Source organism: Prinia subflava, chromosome 22 (assembly GCF_021018805.1).
Source record: "Prinia subflava isolate CZ2003 ecotype Zambia chromosome 22, Cam_Psub_1.2, whole genome shotgun sequence".
Lineage (NCBI taxonomy): Eukaryota > Metazoa > Chordata > Aves > Passeriformes > Cisticolidae > Prinia > Prinia subflava.
In genome coordinates, this window is record NC_086268.1 from 157,083 (window position 1) to 172,605 (window position 15,523).

At 51.0% G+C, this 15,523-nt stretch overlaps 4 protein-coding genes across 5 annotated transcripts; 2 read left to right on the forward strand and 2 right to left on the reverse strand.

Annotated features, from left to right (window-relative positions):
* Positions 1-205: 205 nt before the first annotated feature.
* Positions 206-3,545, forward strand: CENATAC (centrosomal AT-AC splicing factor). The gene is made up of 9 exons (XM_063418079.1): positions 206-687; positions 789-954; positions 1,030-1,092; positions 1,259-1,323; positions 1,454-1,559; positions 1,899-1,929; positions 2,310-2,393; positions 2,622-2,754; positions 3,220-3,545. Exons 1-9 carry the CDS (start codon positions 221-223, stop codon positions 3,263-3,265), a joined length of 1,161 nt encoding a protein of 386 aa, XP_063274149.1. The 5' UTR covers positions 206-220; the 3' UTR covers positions 3,266-3,545.
* Positions 3,546-3,836: 291 nt separating this feature from the next.
* Positions 3,837-5,610, reverse strand: RPS25 (ribosomal protein S25). 2 transcript variants are annotated; one of them, XM_063418081.1, is made up of 5 exons: positions 5,466-5,610; positions 5,213-5,308; positions 4,636-4,819; positions 4,189-4,287; positions 3,837-3,923 (listed from the first exon to the last, which is right to left on the reverse strand). In XM_063418081.1, the coding sequence occupies exons 1-4, from the start codon at positions 5,466-5,468 to the stop codon at positions 4,193-4,195; spliced, it is 378 nt and encodes a 125-aa protein (XP_063274151.1). In that variant the 5' UTR covers positions 5,469-5,610; the 3' UTR covers positions 3,837-3,923; positions 4,189-4,192. The 2 variants fall into 2 exon arrangements, with proteins under 2 accessions (XP_063274151.1, XP_063274152.1); XM_063418082.1 differs by having other exon boundaries at positions 3,837-4,102.
* On the forward strand, positions 5,548-7,526 carry TRAPPC4 (trafficking protein particle complex subunit 4). The gene is made up of 5 exons (XM_063418080.1): positions 5,548-5,792; positions 5,880-6,054; positions 6,135-6,238; positions 6,333-6,459; positions 6,872-7,526. Exons 1-5 carry the CDS (start codon positions 5,618-5,620, stop codon positions 6,948-6,950), a joined length of 660 nt encoding a protein of 219 aa, XP_063274150.1. The 5' UTR covers positions 5,548-5,617; the 3' UTR covers positions 6,951-7,526.
* Positions 7,456-15,413, reverse strand: SLC37A4 (solute carrier family 37 member 4). Its single transcript, XM_063418077.1, has 8 exons — positions 15,193-15,413; positions 14,871-15,103; positions 13,327-13,570; positions 11,919-12,077; positions 11,463-11,548; positions 10,750-10,863; positions 9,203-9,341; positions 7,456-8,920 (listed from the first exon to the last, which is right to left on the reverse strand). The coding sequence occupies exons 1-8, from the start codon at positions 15,338-15,340 to the stop codon at positions 8,754-8,756; spliced, it is 1,290 nt and encodes a 429-aa protein (XP_063274147.1). The 5' UTR covers positions 15,341-15,413; the 3' UTR covers positions 7,456-8,753.
* Positions 15,414-15,523: the final 110 nt, after the last annotated feature.

A 15,523-nucleotide genomic window follows, 5' to 3' on the forward strand; every position in this document is an offset into this window, starting at 1 on the left:
AGGATGGAAAAACCGTGTGACTGTAGTCTTTTGCATCTAGCAAAAGCAAAATCATACTGATTGATACTTGTGGATTGCCTAAAAAACCCTAAGCGAACCTTGATACAGTTCAAACTACCACACTATTGAAGAGGCAAACCTGAGCATCCTAGCTCTCTCAGCCGCTCCTCGCAGGACACACGCTCCAGACCTGCACCAGCTTCGCTGCCCTTCTCTGGATATGAGCCGTACGTCAGCGGCAGTGGCGGCTGCCAGCCCCACCCCTGCCGGCGCAGGGAGCGGCCGGGCCCGGGCGCGCGGCTCGCGGGGCCTGCCTGGCCGGGACGCGCGCGCCGCCCCGCTCGGAGGGCCGGGCCTCTCCGCCGCGCCTGCGCGCCGCGGGGCGGCCGCCATGGCCGTGCACTACTGCGGGCTGTGCCGCCGGAGCGCCTTCACGGGCCGCCGGCATCTGTACAGCCCGGGGCATCGCCGGCGGCTGCGGGAGGTGCTGGCCCAGCTGCAGGAGGCGACCGCGGCGGCGCGGGCAGCGGCGGCCGTCGCCGATGGGGCCGCGGCCGTGCGGCGCTACGACCCAGCGGAACACGACGGGCGCGTGTGGTGCCCGTGCTGCGGGCGCGGCGTGCGGCGGGACGGGCGGCGCGGCGGGCTGGCGCTGCTGCAAGCCGGGTTGATGCGGCACTTGGCCGGGTGCGTGGGCGGGAACGGGCGGGCTGATGCTGCCGTAGGCCGGGCTCTTGTGGCACTTGGCCGGGTGCGGGCGGTGCTGACGGTGTCACGGTGTCTCGCAGGCCCGAGCACCGCCGGGAGACGGCGCGTTTCTGGCGGGAGAACCGGGCGGAGGCAGCGCTGCGGGAGCGGTGCCTGGTGCCGGCCGAGGAGTACGAACGCTTCGCGCAGGCTGTAGAGCGGGCGCTGGTCGAGCACCAGCGGCGGGAGGAGGAGCGCATCCGCCAGGTAACCTCGTTCAGCTGCCCGCCTCGGCGTCAGCCGGGCCTCTGCTGGCCCCGCCTCACCGCTCTCTCCCCGCAGATGGCGGCTGACATCCGGGAGGCCGAGCGTCGGCAGCGAGAGACGGTGCAAGCCGCGCTCCAGGTCGGTGAGCTGTATCCTGCCCTGGCTGCAGCCTGGCGGGGAGCGGGCACTGCTCTCCGTACCCCACCACGGGCACCCGGGTGCTCTCGGGTGGGGCTAGGGGCGGCTGGGTGGGGGCTGTAGTCAGCACCAGAAATATCGTTCCTTTTTCCTGAATCACACTCAGCTTCAACCAGAGCCAGAACTTTGTACAGGAACTTCTGTCTGCAGGCTCCCCGCAGGACCTGGACGGTGAGCACCACTTTCCCTTAGCAGTGGCTGATGCATCCCTGCTGAAAGCACACGGGGAGTTTGACTGTCATTACCAGGATCTTGCAAATCTTTCCCATGCACTACAGTAAGCACTGGCCTCTTATTTCAGGGACAGCCCTTGTGCTGCAGAACAGCCTGGCCCGAGCGGAATGCAGGCAGGACCTGATTTAGCCTGGATGGAATCAGGCAAGGTTCTGACCTTCATTGGCCACCAGGTAGGTGTGACTGGCTAGCAAATGTAATTTCAATTTAACTGCAAGTCACCTACAACACGTCACAAAGCAGAACAAGGGGTAGTCTCCATCACAAAAAGGAACAGCTTTGTGGATTTGGGGAGCAGCTAGCCCGGTTTCAGTTATCCAGGTTTAAGTTTCATTAAGAAAACATTCTTTAATATGCATGGGAGAAAAAAACTCAAACTCTCTTTTAAAGAGCTTTCCTCTGCTTTTTTCTAATATAACTTGATTCTGGAAGGGCATGAAGACAAAGCTCTTCCAGTCAGAGACACTCTTAAACATAAGATCCTCATAAGCATTTTATTTTCCTGTTAACAGGAAACAGAAGGAAAAGGAAATGTCCACACAGGTAAGTGCACCTGCATCATGACTCACTAGCTTGCTACCTCATGGCTTGCAAATATCACAGGGATAACTCAAAGCAGTTTTGAAGCAGTTGCAGCATAACCAGGAGGCAGTCACTCTTTTGGCAATATTTGACAAACTAGAGAAGGAAATACATCAGCATAGTAAAAACTGTTGATGCTGCTGTTGTGGGAAGTGTATGATTCGGGGTGTGATATGCCATGGCCTTAGCTGAGGAAACCAGCTCCTTTTTCTCAGACCACCCAGAGTTCACTTTGTCACTTGCTTGGTAGCATAAGCAGCAGACAGGGGGAAGAGGGGACACTTTTCTCCTGTCACAGTTTAGGATAACTTCAGTGGCTAAGTATTCCCTGTGACTTCTAGGAGCAAAACCTCCGTGGCTAACAGAGGAAGAAGATGGAAGTAAACAACAAATTGGACCTTCCTATGAGGAATTTCTCAAACACAGTGAGCAGCTTGCACTGTTTTTAATTAACCTTACAGTCACTTTACCATGCTAGAGAACCAAAAGCGATTTGAAAAACTTGTTGAACAAAGTATTTGGAACTTTTGAGCCACCTGGTCTATGGGAAAGTGTCCCCGTCCATGGTATGTACAGGGGTTGCAGCAATGTGATCCTCAAGTTATCTTCCAACCCAAAACACTCTACAATTCTGTTGGGTTTTTTTTTTTCAGAGGAGAAGCAGAAGCTAAAAAAGCTCCCAGTGGAACGTGTTGGTGCCAACTTTGACCATACCTCTCAGACAAGTGACAGCTGGCTCCCTTCCTTTGGGCGCGTATGGAATCACGGCAGGAGGTGGCAGTCCCGGTGAGCTTCAGGGCAGCACAGATGGATGCCAGGGGAGAGTCTGTGGCTTCTGTCCATGCAGGCTATTTATGGAGCAGGCTCTGAGGTAGCAGCAAGCATAACGAGCATAACAGCATCCTGCCGTACGAGTTATGCTGCACAGTGCTTAATCCAGGCAGAGTATCATTCTTGTCCTGGAACAGTGCACACACAGCTTGCAAGGAAGTGTGCTTATGGCTTTAGAGGCTGCACACAGGAAGGTGTCTGCCTCATTTGGCTTGGCTCACCTTTCAGACCCACACACTGTCCCACTAGCTTTTAACGTTCCAGAACTGTCAGCTAGCTGGAACTACCACTCACTGAGGTAACAAAAGTACTGAGGGAGCTTCCATGCTGGAACACTATGCACAGCTTTCTTTTTCAAGGAGAGTATTCATTACCTATGTCTAAAGGCTACTGCAGTCTGACTTCTATACTCTCTTTCAGGCATCAGTTTAGAACTGAATCAGGAGAAAAGAAGAAAAAAAGGTGATGAGGAACACCAGACATCAGCTCTGCTGTGGAAAGGCTGGCTGTTGCCAGCTGCAGTTTTGTTGCTGACTGCCCTGTAAGGACACACAGTGTCCACTTGAGGATCACATCTAAAGTCACACAAAGTCACATCCTGCCAGCAAGGGCAGGTTCCTGTGGATGCTGTATCTTCCCTATCAGAAAGCCTACTCTGTACAGCAAGTGATGCCAGTGGCCTATGCTGACATGGAACATCCCACTAAAGAAAGAATTTTTGGAGAAATAAACTTTTTGTTTTTTAATGCCTGTTTGTAGACCAACTGAAACTCATTTCAAATGCACAGCCCATCCTACAGGCAGCTAATGCCAGGTGTTTGATATTTTCATTCAAATTTATACTGCTTTCCTACATTCTAATATTCATCCTTTAAATTGTCTAAAACACTGGCTGCTGTAGGTGATGCAGAATTTTCTTCCCTTTCAACCACACATTTGTAACACCAATAAAGACAAAAGCTGGCTGGTACAGGACAACAGCCATGACCTCTACCAGAACCTACTATAAATAATATATCAGTAATGAAACATACACATTCTTGAAAAAGCAAGAAAAATTATAATCAGTAATTTTATTGTGTGCATCTACATATGACGTATTATTGAAGAAGTCACTGGAGAACCTGCAAAACAGGAAGTCCCCAGTCAGAAAACCAGGTCAAAGCAGGCAAACAGTTTGATGTTTCTTCCAGTGAGCACAGGAACGAAATCTGAAATCACTCTTTAATTCTGGAGAACCAATGTTTCCAGTAATGTTTCCCCAGGAAGCTGCTTAGGATGTGAGCAAAATACTCTCAAACACCTGGAAGAACAGCCCACCACAGCCATGTGGAAGTTGCCTTTTACACACTGCAGAGCACAACTGAGCTCCTTAGCACCCCCTCTCACCTCCCTATGCGTCCTCCCCTGCAGGAGGTGCATCTCCACCTTTTGTGTTTCGGGTATAGATCACTTGGGCTCGGTGCTTGGACACCAGTTTGATCAACCCTACGGAAAAAGAAGATTATGTCAGTATGCATGTACTGATGGATGCCAGGGATGCTGAGGTCCCTCCTAGAGAGGCAGAGCAATGTACAAGAGGAAGTAACAAGGGGCAGCAGCTTATGCAAGTCTTTTGTTCCTATCTGGTTGCATTTACATCACAGCCCATCCTTCTGGCAACATTTTTCTTAGTACAGCAATGCCTCTATGCTGTGCCATACTTTGGAGCACTTCTGAAATGCAGTCCAAAACCAATTTACGCATGGAACACTTCAAATGCTGCAGGAAAGCTGCTGGGCAAGCAAGGAAAACCAAACAGCCAATTCAAGCAGCTGGTTTTTTTTGAGTGCTCACCTTTGCTGAGCAGCTCCTGGAGGGCAGCCCGAGCCAAGGAGCCTCGAATCTTCAGCCTTTCTGAGACAACTGCAGGTGTGATGAGCTTGTAGTTGGGCACTTCTTTGCAGAGTTTGTCATAAGTGGCCTTGTCAAACAGGACAAGGTTGTTCAACTTGTCTCTCACTTTCCCCTTGGACCACTTCTACTTAAAAAGAGAGAAAAAACAATGCCCCCCTAAGCCATCTTGTAAGCAAGAACAAAAGATGGAACTAAACGATGTCCCAAGAACTGCACCATCAAATGCCTCCGTATCACATCCAAACTAAAGCACTAATGAGACGCACAAAATTTTCTTTGTAAATTAACGCGCTGCAGATAAAATAACTGCAGTATCTAAAAATAAAAGGACTAACGTCTTCTGTTACTCAGATTTAACACTATTATGTACAGCTTGCTGGCAGATGAGGAGCTGGCGCCTCTAACAAGAAGATGCCCGCCCCCGCCCTCACGCCGCTCTCGGGGCCCGGCCACGCTGCACACGCGCCAGGCCCGGGATCCCTCCGCGCCCCGAGCCCTCAGTCTCGCCCGCTCCCACCTTCTTTTTGGCTTTGCCGCCGGACTTATTAACCGGGTCCTTGTCCTTCTTGGCGGACTTGCCCGCGTCTTTCTTCTTCTTGTCGTCTTTGGGCGGCTGCGAGAGGGTGAGAAGGATGGGGGGTGAGCGGCGAGGCGCAGCGTCGCTCCCCCGGGCACCTCGCAGGGATTCCTGCCCCGCTCAAGGAACCGGCAGCGTCTCTCGGGGGGCCCGGCCCGGCTCGCCGCCCGCCCCCCGGCCCGGCCCCGCTCACCATGATGCGGCCGCAGCTCCTCCGCAAGATGTCGGCGAGAAAGGAAGAGCCTGGCGTGGGGCGGGGGCGGGCCCCGCGGGGCGGTGGCGTCACTGCCGGGGCGGAGGCGCTGCGAGCACGGGCGGGGGCTGGCGCTGCCGGGGCCCTGCGCTATGGCCATCTTCAGCGTCTACGTGGTCAACAAGGCTGGCGGCCTCATCTACCAGCTGGACCACTACGCGCCCCGCGCCGACACCGAGAAGACGTTCAGCTTTCCGCTCGATCTCGTCCTGCGTCCGCACGACGAGCGCATCGTCGTCGCCTTCGGGCAGCGGGACGGCATCCGCGGTGCGGCGGGTGGGAAGGGCCGGGCGGGCCGGGCTTGCTGACCGAGGGACTGACTGACAGTCTCACGCCGCCGCGCTGTCCCCGCAGTGGGTCACGCCGTGCTCGCCATCAACGGCGCCGAGGTCAACGGTCGCTTCACGGCGGACGGGAAGGACGTGCTGGAGTTCCTGGCTAACCCCGCCAACTACCCGGTGTCCATCCGCTTTGGCCGCCACCGGCTCTCCTCCAACGAGAAGCTTATGCTGGCCTCCATGTTCCATTCGTGAGTGAGGGTGGGCCGTGACGGGACGGGGGTGGCACGGGCAGGGGTGGTGAGGGGCACTGAGGGGCCTGTCCCCACAGGCTGTTCGCCATCGGGTCACAGCTGTCACCTGAGGTTGGGAGCTCCGGGATAGAGATGCTGGAGACCGACACCTTCAAGTTGCACTGCTTCCAGACACTGACAGGTACAATGGGGTCCTAGGCACCCAGCACCGCTCTGCTTTGTCAGGGCTGTCTCTGTGCTTGGCCTTCCTTATGCTCCTGGCATTATGGCTCCAGGGATCAAATTCATGGTGCTTGCTGACCCAAGGCAGACAGGAATTGATGCTCTTCTTCGCAAAATCTATGAGATTTACTCAGACTTCGCTCTGAAGAATCCTTTCTACTCCCTGGAGATGCCAATAAGGTAAGGAAAAGCCCATTTTTAGTCATCTGGCTGCAACCCCTCATTGTTTTCTGCCTATACAGTAGCAAATGCAAACAGGCCTTAAGTAGCAGAAGTGGGGAAGGAAGCCACAGCACACTGCTGCAGAGAGTGAACACAGACCTAAGTTCTTTCCAGTGCTGGGTCTGCTGAGGAAGTGGGAGGTGCACTTCCTTGGCACAAACCCTACAGTCCTGCCATATATTCAGGCCAATACAAGAAGCTTTAATCTTAACTAAGGACCAGGGCAGACTTCGACAGCAGTTGTGTTGCAGTGTCGTAACTTTTTGAATCTCTCCTTGAAGGATATGGAGCCAAAGGATGTGGAAATCCTTTGTTAGCTTTGTTAACTCACTTCCATAGGTAAGTCATCCCTTTCACTTTTCTGTTTCAGGTGCGAGTTGTTTGATCAGAACTTGAAGCTTGCTCTGGAGGTGGCAGAGAAAGCCGGACCCTTTGGACCTGGATCATAGAGAAAGCCTCGCCTGTTGCAGATTCATTCATCTGAAGAGTGGGGCCTCTCTCTTCCCTGGCTGGCCTCTCATAAAGTTCCCCTCTCCACAGCAGAGACTGCTCATCCCCAAAACATGCCTCAGTATCTCTCAAAATACCGGTTTATCCCCGTTGTTGTGAAACTTACCTTAAACAGATTCCTTAGCACTGTTTACAGGGGGCACAGGGCCTTATTTTGCTGTTGCAGCTCTGCTGCACTTGGGTACAGGAGAAGGTGCAGGTCTGTGGCCTTACCACAGTCAGTGCTTTTCTTTCCTGTCATAAATGTACATACATATTTTTCCTGTATAGCTCTAACTTATGGTCTTGCAGAAGGTTTCTGTATAGAAGTAATAAGTGTTTATTAATGAGGCAAATGGTTGTTTGCTTTCTGTTGATGGGGATATTTGTGCCAGTGGCACCTCAAGAGGATACATGAGTTTGGATGGTTTTGCTTACACCACTCTCCATAAGACAACCGGGGCCTTTGTGACACTGCTTCATTTTTATTTCACATATAGAAGAAGATCATATAATTAAATACAAAATGTAATTCACTTCCATTTTTTTAATTAAGGCTAGCTAACTACTCTTGCAACCAAGGTACTCAGCAAAGTACCTGCATGCAGGTTCTTTACGAGTTGAACTTGCCCTTTCAGGACCCTGAAACAGTAAATCCTTTTGCGGGAAAACAAGAATATTCAACAAATTCCTGGTTAAATACCTGAGTGTACTTATTGCAGGGTGCTGGGCCTGACTGCTAAGGCTGACTCAGAGGCAGCCTGAGCCCCTGCCTGCAGCCATGAGAGATGCAACTCTCGACCAAAACCATCCCACTCTTCACACCCTGTACTGAAAAACTACAAGCCGCTGCTAGAAATGTGGGTTATCTCAAAACCCAGCTGCAGAAATTGTGGGTTGGTGGTGGCTGCTGTTGCAATTCCTGCTGCTGGGATAGTTTTCCTGGCTGATTTGCAGAGCACTGGCTATGAGCTGCCTTGGCAGCAGCTGCCTCCCTTGCAAATCATTAACACTGCACATGGACATCACACCAGACAGGATCAGTTCACTTAGAAGGAGCTTCTCTAAACGCCATGCATTCCCTGGAAACATGCCTATTTCTAGATGCTGCGGAGAGCCCTGCTGCAGCACGTCCCACTGTTTGCTTGTCCGTGGCAACACACTCCCTCACTCCTAGCAACTAACCCCATGTACAGCTAAAGCCTTGCTGCTGTCAAAGCAGGCTGGACTGCAGTCATCACCACACCCTGGTCTGCTGCTGTTGTGTGGCTGGTCACACAGAGCTCACACAGAAGTGACCTGGAACTGCTGTGTTTATGGCAGCTACATGGGATGGACACAGGCAGCAAAGGCTCAGTTCAGGGCCCCTAAGCAGTGAAGCTGAACTGATTAATGTCTCAGTTAATGGCTGAGACAAACAAAAATGACAAAACTAGAGGTAAGTGCACATGAAGCCAGTCATTTCAGACCGCTTGTAGTGGGGAAGCTCAGGCTACAGAGCCTACTTGCTTCACTAACAGTGCTGTGAGGAAGAGGTACAGTAAAATCATTGCAAATGTAAACTAGGTGAATTATCACATCTTGAGGGAAAAAGTGATCAGTAGCAGGAACCTTGTGCCCTCTGGCACCTGACACTGGATGAGAAGTTGAGACATTTTTATCTAGGTTGCAGCAATAGGTAAACTCACTCCTAGGCCAGTTAAACAAAAATGAGCATCATTCACGTCAGCGTGGGAACATCCTTTCCACCAAGCAGCTTATCCTCAGTCAGCCTTCTTGGAAATCCGTCCCATCTTGGTGCGGATGTTTCGTAGGAAGAAGAAAGCCACTGTGCTAACGATACAGATGACTTCAGCTACCCAGAAGGCTGTGGCCCAGCTGTAGTGCTTGGCAATTGTACTGAAAGGCAGTCCAGCCAGGAAACCCCCAACTGTAAAAAAAAAAAACAGCTAACAACACTTGTGCACTCTCATATTATCTATCAATACCTGCTTTTGCATATATAACAATTCCTCAGGCCTGGTTTGAACTTAAAGCACAACGCAAAATCTGTCGGGCACAGCAGGAAAGCATCCCTGAGGCTTCCAGCTCCATTATCTCTCTCCTAGGTGCCTTCTCATGACCAGTAGCTTGGCACCCAGGGGCTAGACCATGCTTCCTCAAGAACGTGCATGGGTTTTGTTTGTTTTTTGGGGAAACGGGTATTACTTACCATTGGCCATGAGGGCCACTATGGCATGGGAGGTGCCGCACAGGTTGGCAGGGGCACTTTCGTTGGCTATGACCCCAAACAGGGCAATTGGCCCATACGAGGAGAACCCAAACACAGCTCCCAGAGTCAGAATCCACAGCTGTCAAAGTAAGTTAAAATCAGAAACAGGATCTGTGAATCTCACCACTGTCAGTTAGCAACTGTTGACAATTCTCAGATTCTGTACACAGTTCCAGGGAGTTTTGACATTTTCAGGCTGACACCAGCTCCCTGGGCTGCAGCCAGAAGAGCTCAAGCCTGTAGAGACCCCACATCCATAAAGGCCAGCTGCATCTCCACCACTCCATCTTGCTAGCCAGTGCAAGCTCTCTTCCCTCCCAGAGTTCTGCTCTCCACACCATGTAACACATCCTGTGCTGATTTGCAAGAAACAGAACATGGAAGAGAAGAGGGCAATGACTCCATGAAATCATGGGAAAGAACTGTGAATCAGGTTGCTTTCATAAAACAACCCTGGAGCTACCAACTGAAAGTTTTTCTTACTTTAGATGCATGGGACTGATCAGAGCATGTTGATTTGTGAGACATCTCTTTCGGATAACCTCTATGCTACTAAACTGAGAAACCAAAAAAAAAAAAAAAACAACCCACAAAAAAACCCAACAGTCTGAACTTCAGTGTTAGCTTATGCTCTAAGAAACCTATCTGGTCCTAATTTATCAGCCTCTTGTTTGCACAACAAAGGATAAGTAACACCCCCACATTACAGCATGCTTTTAGAATTGCAAACACCATTTCAAAAAGCCCAGGAGGAAGTAAGTGCCATCTTATTTTCCAGATGTGAAGCAGAAAGGAGTTAGGAAAACACTTGCCAGAAACTAAATAAGAATGCATCTGCGAGAGAGAATAATTTTTTCTGATCTCACCCACAAGACCCCTTAGCTGGCCATATTTTACCTGATGAACAGAGGTCCTCAGAACCTTCTGAGGAAACTTTAAAGTTTAAAGTTACATAGTTAGACTTTTTAAAGTCAGTTAGTGTACTCAAATTATAATAAGAAAATGTTTCTTTTACCAAACTTACAGTAATCTTTTCTCAGTGCCCTGGTTCTAAGTTCTGAGGAGCTAACCAACCTCTCAGGAGTAAGGCAGACCAGGGAAACAAGAAACAGGCAGAGAGAGAAAAAATGCAAGCAGAAACCTCATGTTCTTTTAGGCCTGTAAGATCAGCAAGAGGCTGCAAGGCTACAGTCCAGAAGTGGTTTTCCTGAAGAAGAAGAAGAAAATGAAAGGAGAAAAGAAGTTTTATTTATTTAGCAATCATAAGGGCAGATGCAAGTCACATCTCATGCAAAGCCTGGAAGGCAGGTTGCCCACAACAACAGGACAGCAGGAGCACCCCAAGCCAGGCTAAGCCAGCCACTCTCCACAGTGCAAACAAAGAAACCCCTGGGAATGGCGAGAAAACAATCATGTTCCCTGTCATCAAATCTCCCCGTTCCAGGGCTATCCCTATAACTGATGGCCAGCTGCTGCATGTGAATTACCTTGGGAGAGTCACCTGTGACTGTGATCCGAAAGAGAAACATGGACACACACATCCCAGCCATCATGGAAAGCAGCAGCGCATGCCGAGGATTCCCATAGCTTGACAGGCCCACCTGGGACACAAGGAAGGAAAGTTGAGAGTCAGAAACTGGAGGGACTTCCTTTTATGCTTGTGGTGACTAACACCATTCACAGCCTCGTCAGAAACATGGATGGCAAATCAACAGCACATCTGTTGGCACGCCATGTTAGTGTGGCTTAAGGGCTGCACACAGTCAAACTGTGCTAAACAAAAGCTCTTAGTGATGAATGATACTTCAGTTATCAATCACTTCCACACTTGAAGTGTGAAGTGAATTTGGCTCCAGATCCCATCACTGGATTTAAATGTGAGGGGTTTTTTTCCAGCCAGAAGACAACTATCAGCAAACAGTTCTTCAACATGCAAATCTGGAGACCACAGTAAAGCAAACAAACAGAATAAACACCTCAAATCTGAGAGGCATATTGCAACCCCTAACATCAGCACACCTATTCCCCAGTGCCTTCTGGAGTATTTAGCAGCTGTGCCCATGCACATGGCAGAACTGAGTATGGGCTGGTTTCTCTGCTGTGCTCACAGGCACAGCATCCTGCCTGAGCACCTTGGTGAAGCAGCTCAGATTGCTACTGTGCTCCCTGTCCAGCATGCCTGAGGGTGCACATGACTTACTTTCGCTACTGCTCTATCAGAAAGGTATCCAGCAGCAATGCTTCCCACCAGGCCCCCAATCTCCAAAGCACTCATGTAGGAACTGCCTAGAACACAGATGAAGCAAAGAACAGCCCATCAGATTTGATCAAAATGGAAAACTGCTGTGGGCTCCAGACAAGTCCCACTGCTGTAAGCTCACAGAGTACTTTTGCAGCTCTGCTGGACACAACCATTTGGCTCATCCCTGTTCAGGAATGCCTGTCCGCCAGTCCCAGGAAGGTCCTGGCACTGGGGTGCTTGGTGCATGCAGTAACTTCATCACTGAGTTATTTCAAAAGCTATGTGTATCTAAGCAGACAACTAGGAGATGAGCAAACAAGTCCCTCAGGTGGAAGGGCCTCTACCCAGGTGAACTTGGGGTAACACCTCCCAGCCTGCAGCCCCAGAGCTTAATAATGCAGTTTTGCATCTTACCCACAAGCATGGACTGTCCCCTCTCCTGGATCAGGAAGAGCTGTCCCCAATCAGTACAGCAAGTTTTCACTCCAAAAACGACCAGGTAGCCTGTTGAGAGCACCCACAGGTATGGTGAGAGCAGCAGCTCTGTCAAAGTGCTGTTGTCACTGGAGGAACCTGTAGGAAGATCAGGAGGAGTGTTACCACAGCTCAAACCACACCAACCAGCAGCCCAGTACACAGTTCTGCAAGCAGGATCCAAGCATTAGAATATCCCCAGACATGGAGGTATTCACAGCTGCTAAATGGTAGTGAATGGCTCTACCTCCCCCCTTGTTCTGGTGATTTCAGAATCTCTTCTGTCATTTTATCCCACATTCATTAAAGATTTGAAAAGAATAATCAAAACACTACTCCCATTAATTTTCTGTATTGCAATTGTCAGTAGACCCTTCACAAAGGTTGTTGGAAAAATTACTTCTAGATTCTTTGGGAGTGTTTTTAAGCTGTGCCTGTGAGAGTCACTGCACAGACTCAAAGAAAGATACTTTCAGATGCTACCTTGATTTTTCCATCAGTCTTCCAGGAACACCAACATATTTTCTCTCCCCAGAAAATGATCTGGTGAAACAATATTCTTTTCTTATGCAAAGAGGTCAAGTCTGGCAGCACAGGCAGTATGGGACAGCATGGAACATAGGTTGAGTTTCTACTGGCCTTTAAAATTTTACTGAAAACCTGTGTTGCAATTCTCATCTACATGTTCTGCTTTCATAGAAGCGCCACACTCAGTGGTCTGAACAAACATTTACTAACTAGGTGTCCTAGGTTAGGACAGAAACACTGAGCAGAGTCCATCGTGAGCCAGGGGTCAAGAGAGCCGAAGGTGGGGTGAGGGGAGAACTGCCTGTCTACTGCCAAAGCGGAGGAGCAGGTCAGTCTTAAGGAACCATTCCCTGCTGTTGTACTTTTTCTGTCTCCACCACCCCACCAAAACAGCATTCACAATCTGAGCACACAAGGCTCCAAGAAAACAGTGACGCTCGTAACAGGAAGACATAACATATATGGGGAAAGCCCACCCTGAGCATCTCAGCAACTCACAGGTGGCTGCTGGCAGGCTAAGGAGCAAGGCTAACAGAGGGCTAGCAGCAGGCTTTTGCCCTGCTCTGTCATGGTCTCAGAAATCCCCACACCAGCCCCTTTCCACAAGATCACAGTAGGCCTTGGTTTAACCATTTCTAATTACCAGAATAAAGCTGTCAAAATCAACCCATTACCACACGCCTGCCAAACTGTGACTTCAGAAGCTGGGGAGGATGGGGATGTAGGTATGCTGAGAGCGACACATCTGTACCAGAATACAGACAGCAGGCACTGCATCTTCTCCTGTAGCTGCCTGCTTGCATCGAAGTCACATGCTCACCTTTCTTCCCTTTCTTGGCTCCTGGTTCAATGTTGGGCAGTCCAACATCTGAGGGCTCATTTTTAATCAGGACAAGGCAAACAAAAGAGACAACCATGCAGGTGAAGCCAGAGAAGGACAACGTCTTGCGCCAATCGTAGTTCATAGACACAAGAGCAGCGACAATGGGGCCTAAGCCTCCAGCCAAGTTCATGCTTGTAGACAGGACTGCCCACCAAGTCCCAAATTGGGAAGGCTCAAACCACTGTGCAACAAGAAAAACAGCATGAGGTGTAAGAGAGTGACAGCACACCTGAAAACCCTCCCGTGAGGCCCATGATTGGGGGCTGGGGCAATTCAGACACAGAACTCCAAAAGCAGGTAGAGGCAACACCCACACCTCCTTACTTTAGTCATGCAGGGAACTCCAAATGTTACTCAAGTGTCAGCCACAAGAGCTTGACAGGTGCTCACACTGTGAGCCAGCTCAAAATTATTTCCATTTACAGACCATGAAACTGAGACGTGGGGCAGGAGAGGCAAGTTTAAGACCACATGGTTTTGCGTACTCACTTGCTAGGAACAGCGTCCTCCTGGAGAGGTCTGCTGGCTCAGGAACTTGGATGGATACACAGAGAGTCACAAGGTAACTTTAGGACTCGCTGTTGCATTAAGTATCAGACATGATGGGCTCCCTATTGCAATGAGCACTTGGAGCCAGAACCACTTGGGTGGTTCTTCTCATCAGGAAAATGTCTACATTCATGAACGTCTTCAGAAAACACCATGGCTGATTATTTCTGTTATTTAGACCATTCTTTTCTGTGCATTCAACTGTTCTGGACAGCCCTCTCCTCATCAGTTAGGGGACACTAGGTTCCTCACAGAAGGGCAGTAAAGTTGTTTATCTCTTCCCCACACCACCCCACAAGTACATTCAGTACATTCATTCCGGGATTTTACATGTTCCGTGTGGGATCAGCATAAAGCTAACCAACCTCCTTTCCTTCTGTCTGAGGGAGAAATCAATCTGGTCCTTTTAGATTGCTACAAACCCCAAGTACATACAGCTTACAGACTCATCTCATGCCGTTCCTCCATCTTATCCAGTTTTCTACCTGAACCACTTGTGATGTGGAATTCTTAAGTTGCCCAAGCGTGCAGACAGAATTGTCCTCACTGCCCCCTGACCCACAGCAAACCCTGACTTGCAGCAGCAGAGACAAGAAGTCGTGTGTGCCTACGCCCGAAGTACACTAACAAAGTCTGTCTCTATGGGGCAGAACTCTGGCACTGGGAGATGTTACTCACCAAACTGAGGTACACTTAAGGCACTTGGGGGCAAGGGCAAGACTGAATCTTTGCTAGAATAAGCAGATCCCCGTACACTGAAACTTGTTCCACAGGCAGCAGAATGCATAGTGCTCTAGACCTCCTTGACTGGGAAAGAGTAAGAAAAGCTGCAAGTCCCTCTGGATTCTGAGCAAGCATGGTCTGCACAGCCCCGATGCCAGGACAGGTTAAGAGATGGTGGGGCAAGTTCCCCCACTTTTCTCAGCACTCACCTTCCGCAGGATCTTCCCGCAGGGCGGCCAGCCCAGCCCCTGGGCCAGGCCGTTGAGGAACCAGAGCCCGGCGAAGGCCATGACGGTGGAGCTCCAGGAGAAGACCACGTTGACCAAGCCCACCATGAGGAGGCCGGAAGAGAAGAGCCAGCGGGCGCTCATCTGGTCCGAAAGGACGCCGCTGATGAACTTGCTGATGGCGTAGGCTGCAGACTGGCTGCTTGTGATGAGACCTGCAGCGGGCAGAGCCCAGGGGTGCCTCAGCCCGCGGAACGGCCACCTCCGGGCCGGCGGGGCGGAGGGGCCCGGGACCGACACTCACCCAGGTCGTCCTTCCCCAGCGGCACCTCGGCCATGACGGCGGGCATGACGAACGAGAAGGTTTTGCGGTTGAAGTAATACAGCGTGTACCCCACGAACATGGCCGCGAAAATCACAGCCCGGTACCGCCCGTAGCCGCCGGCCGCCATCGCGCCGCGCTGCCCGCGGGGCCGCAGCGCTCCGAGCAGCACCGCCCGGCCGGCCCCGCCCCCGCGACCGACCCCGCCCCCCGCCCCACACGGCCCCGCCCCCCGCCCCACACGGCCCCGCCCCCCGCCCCACACGGCCCCGCCCCCCGCCCCACACGGCCCCGCCCCCCGCCCCACACGGCC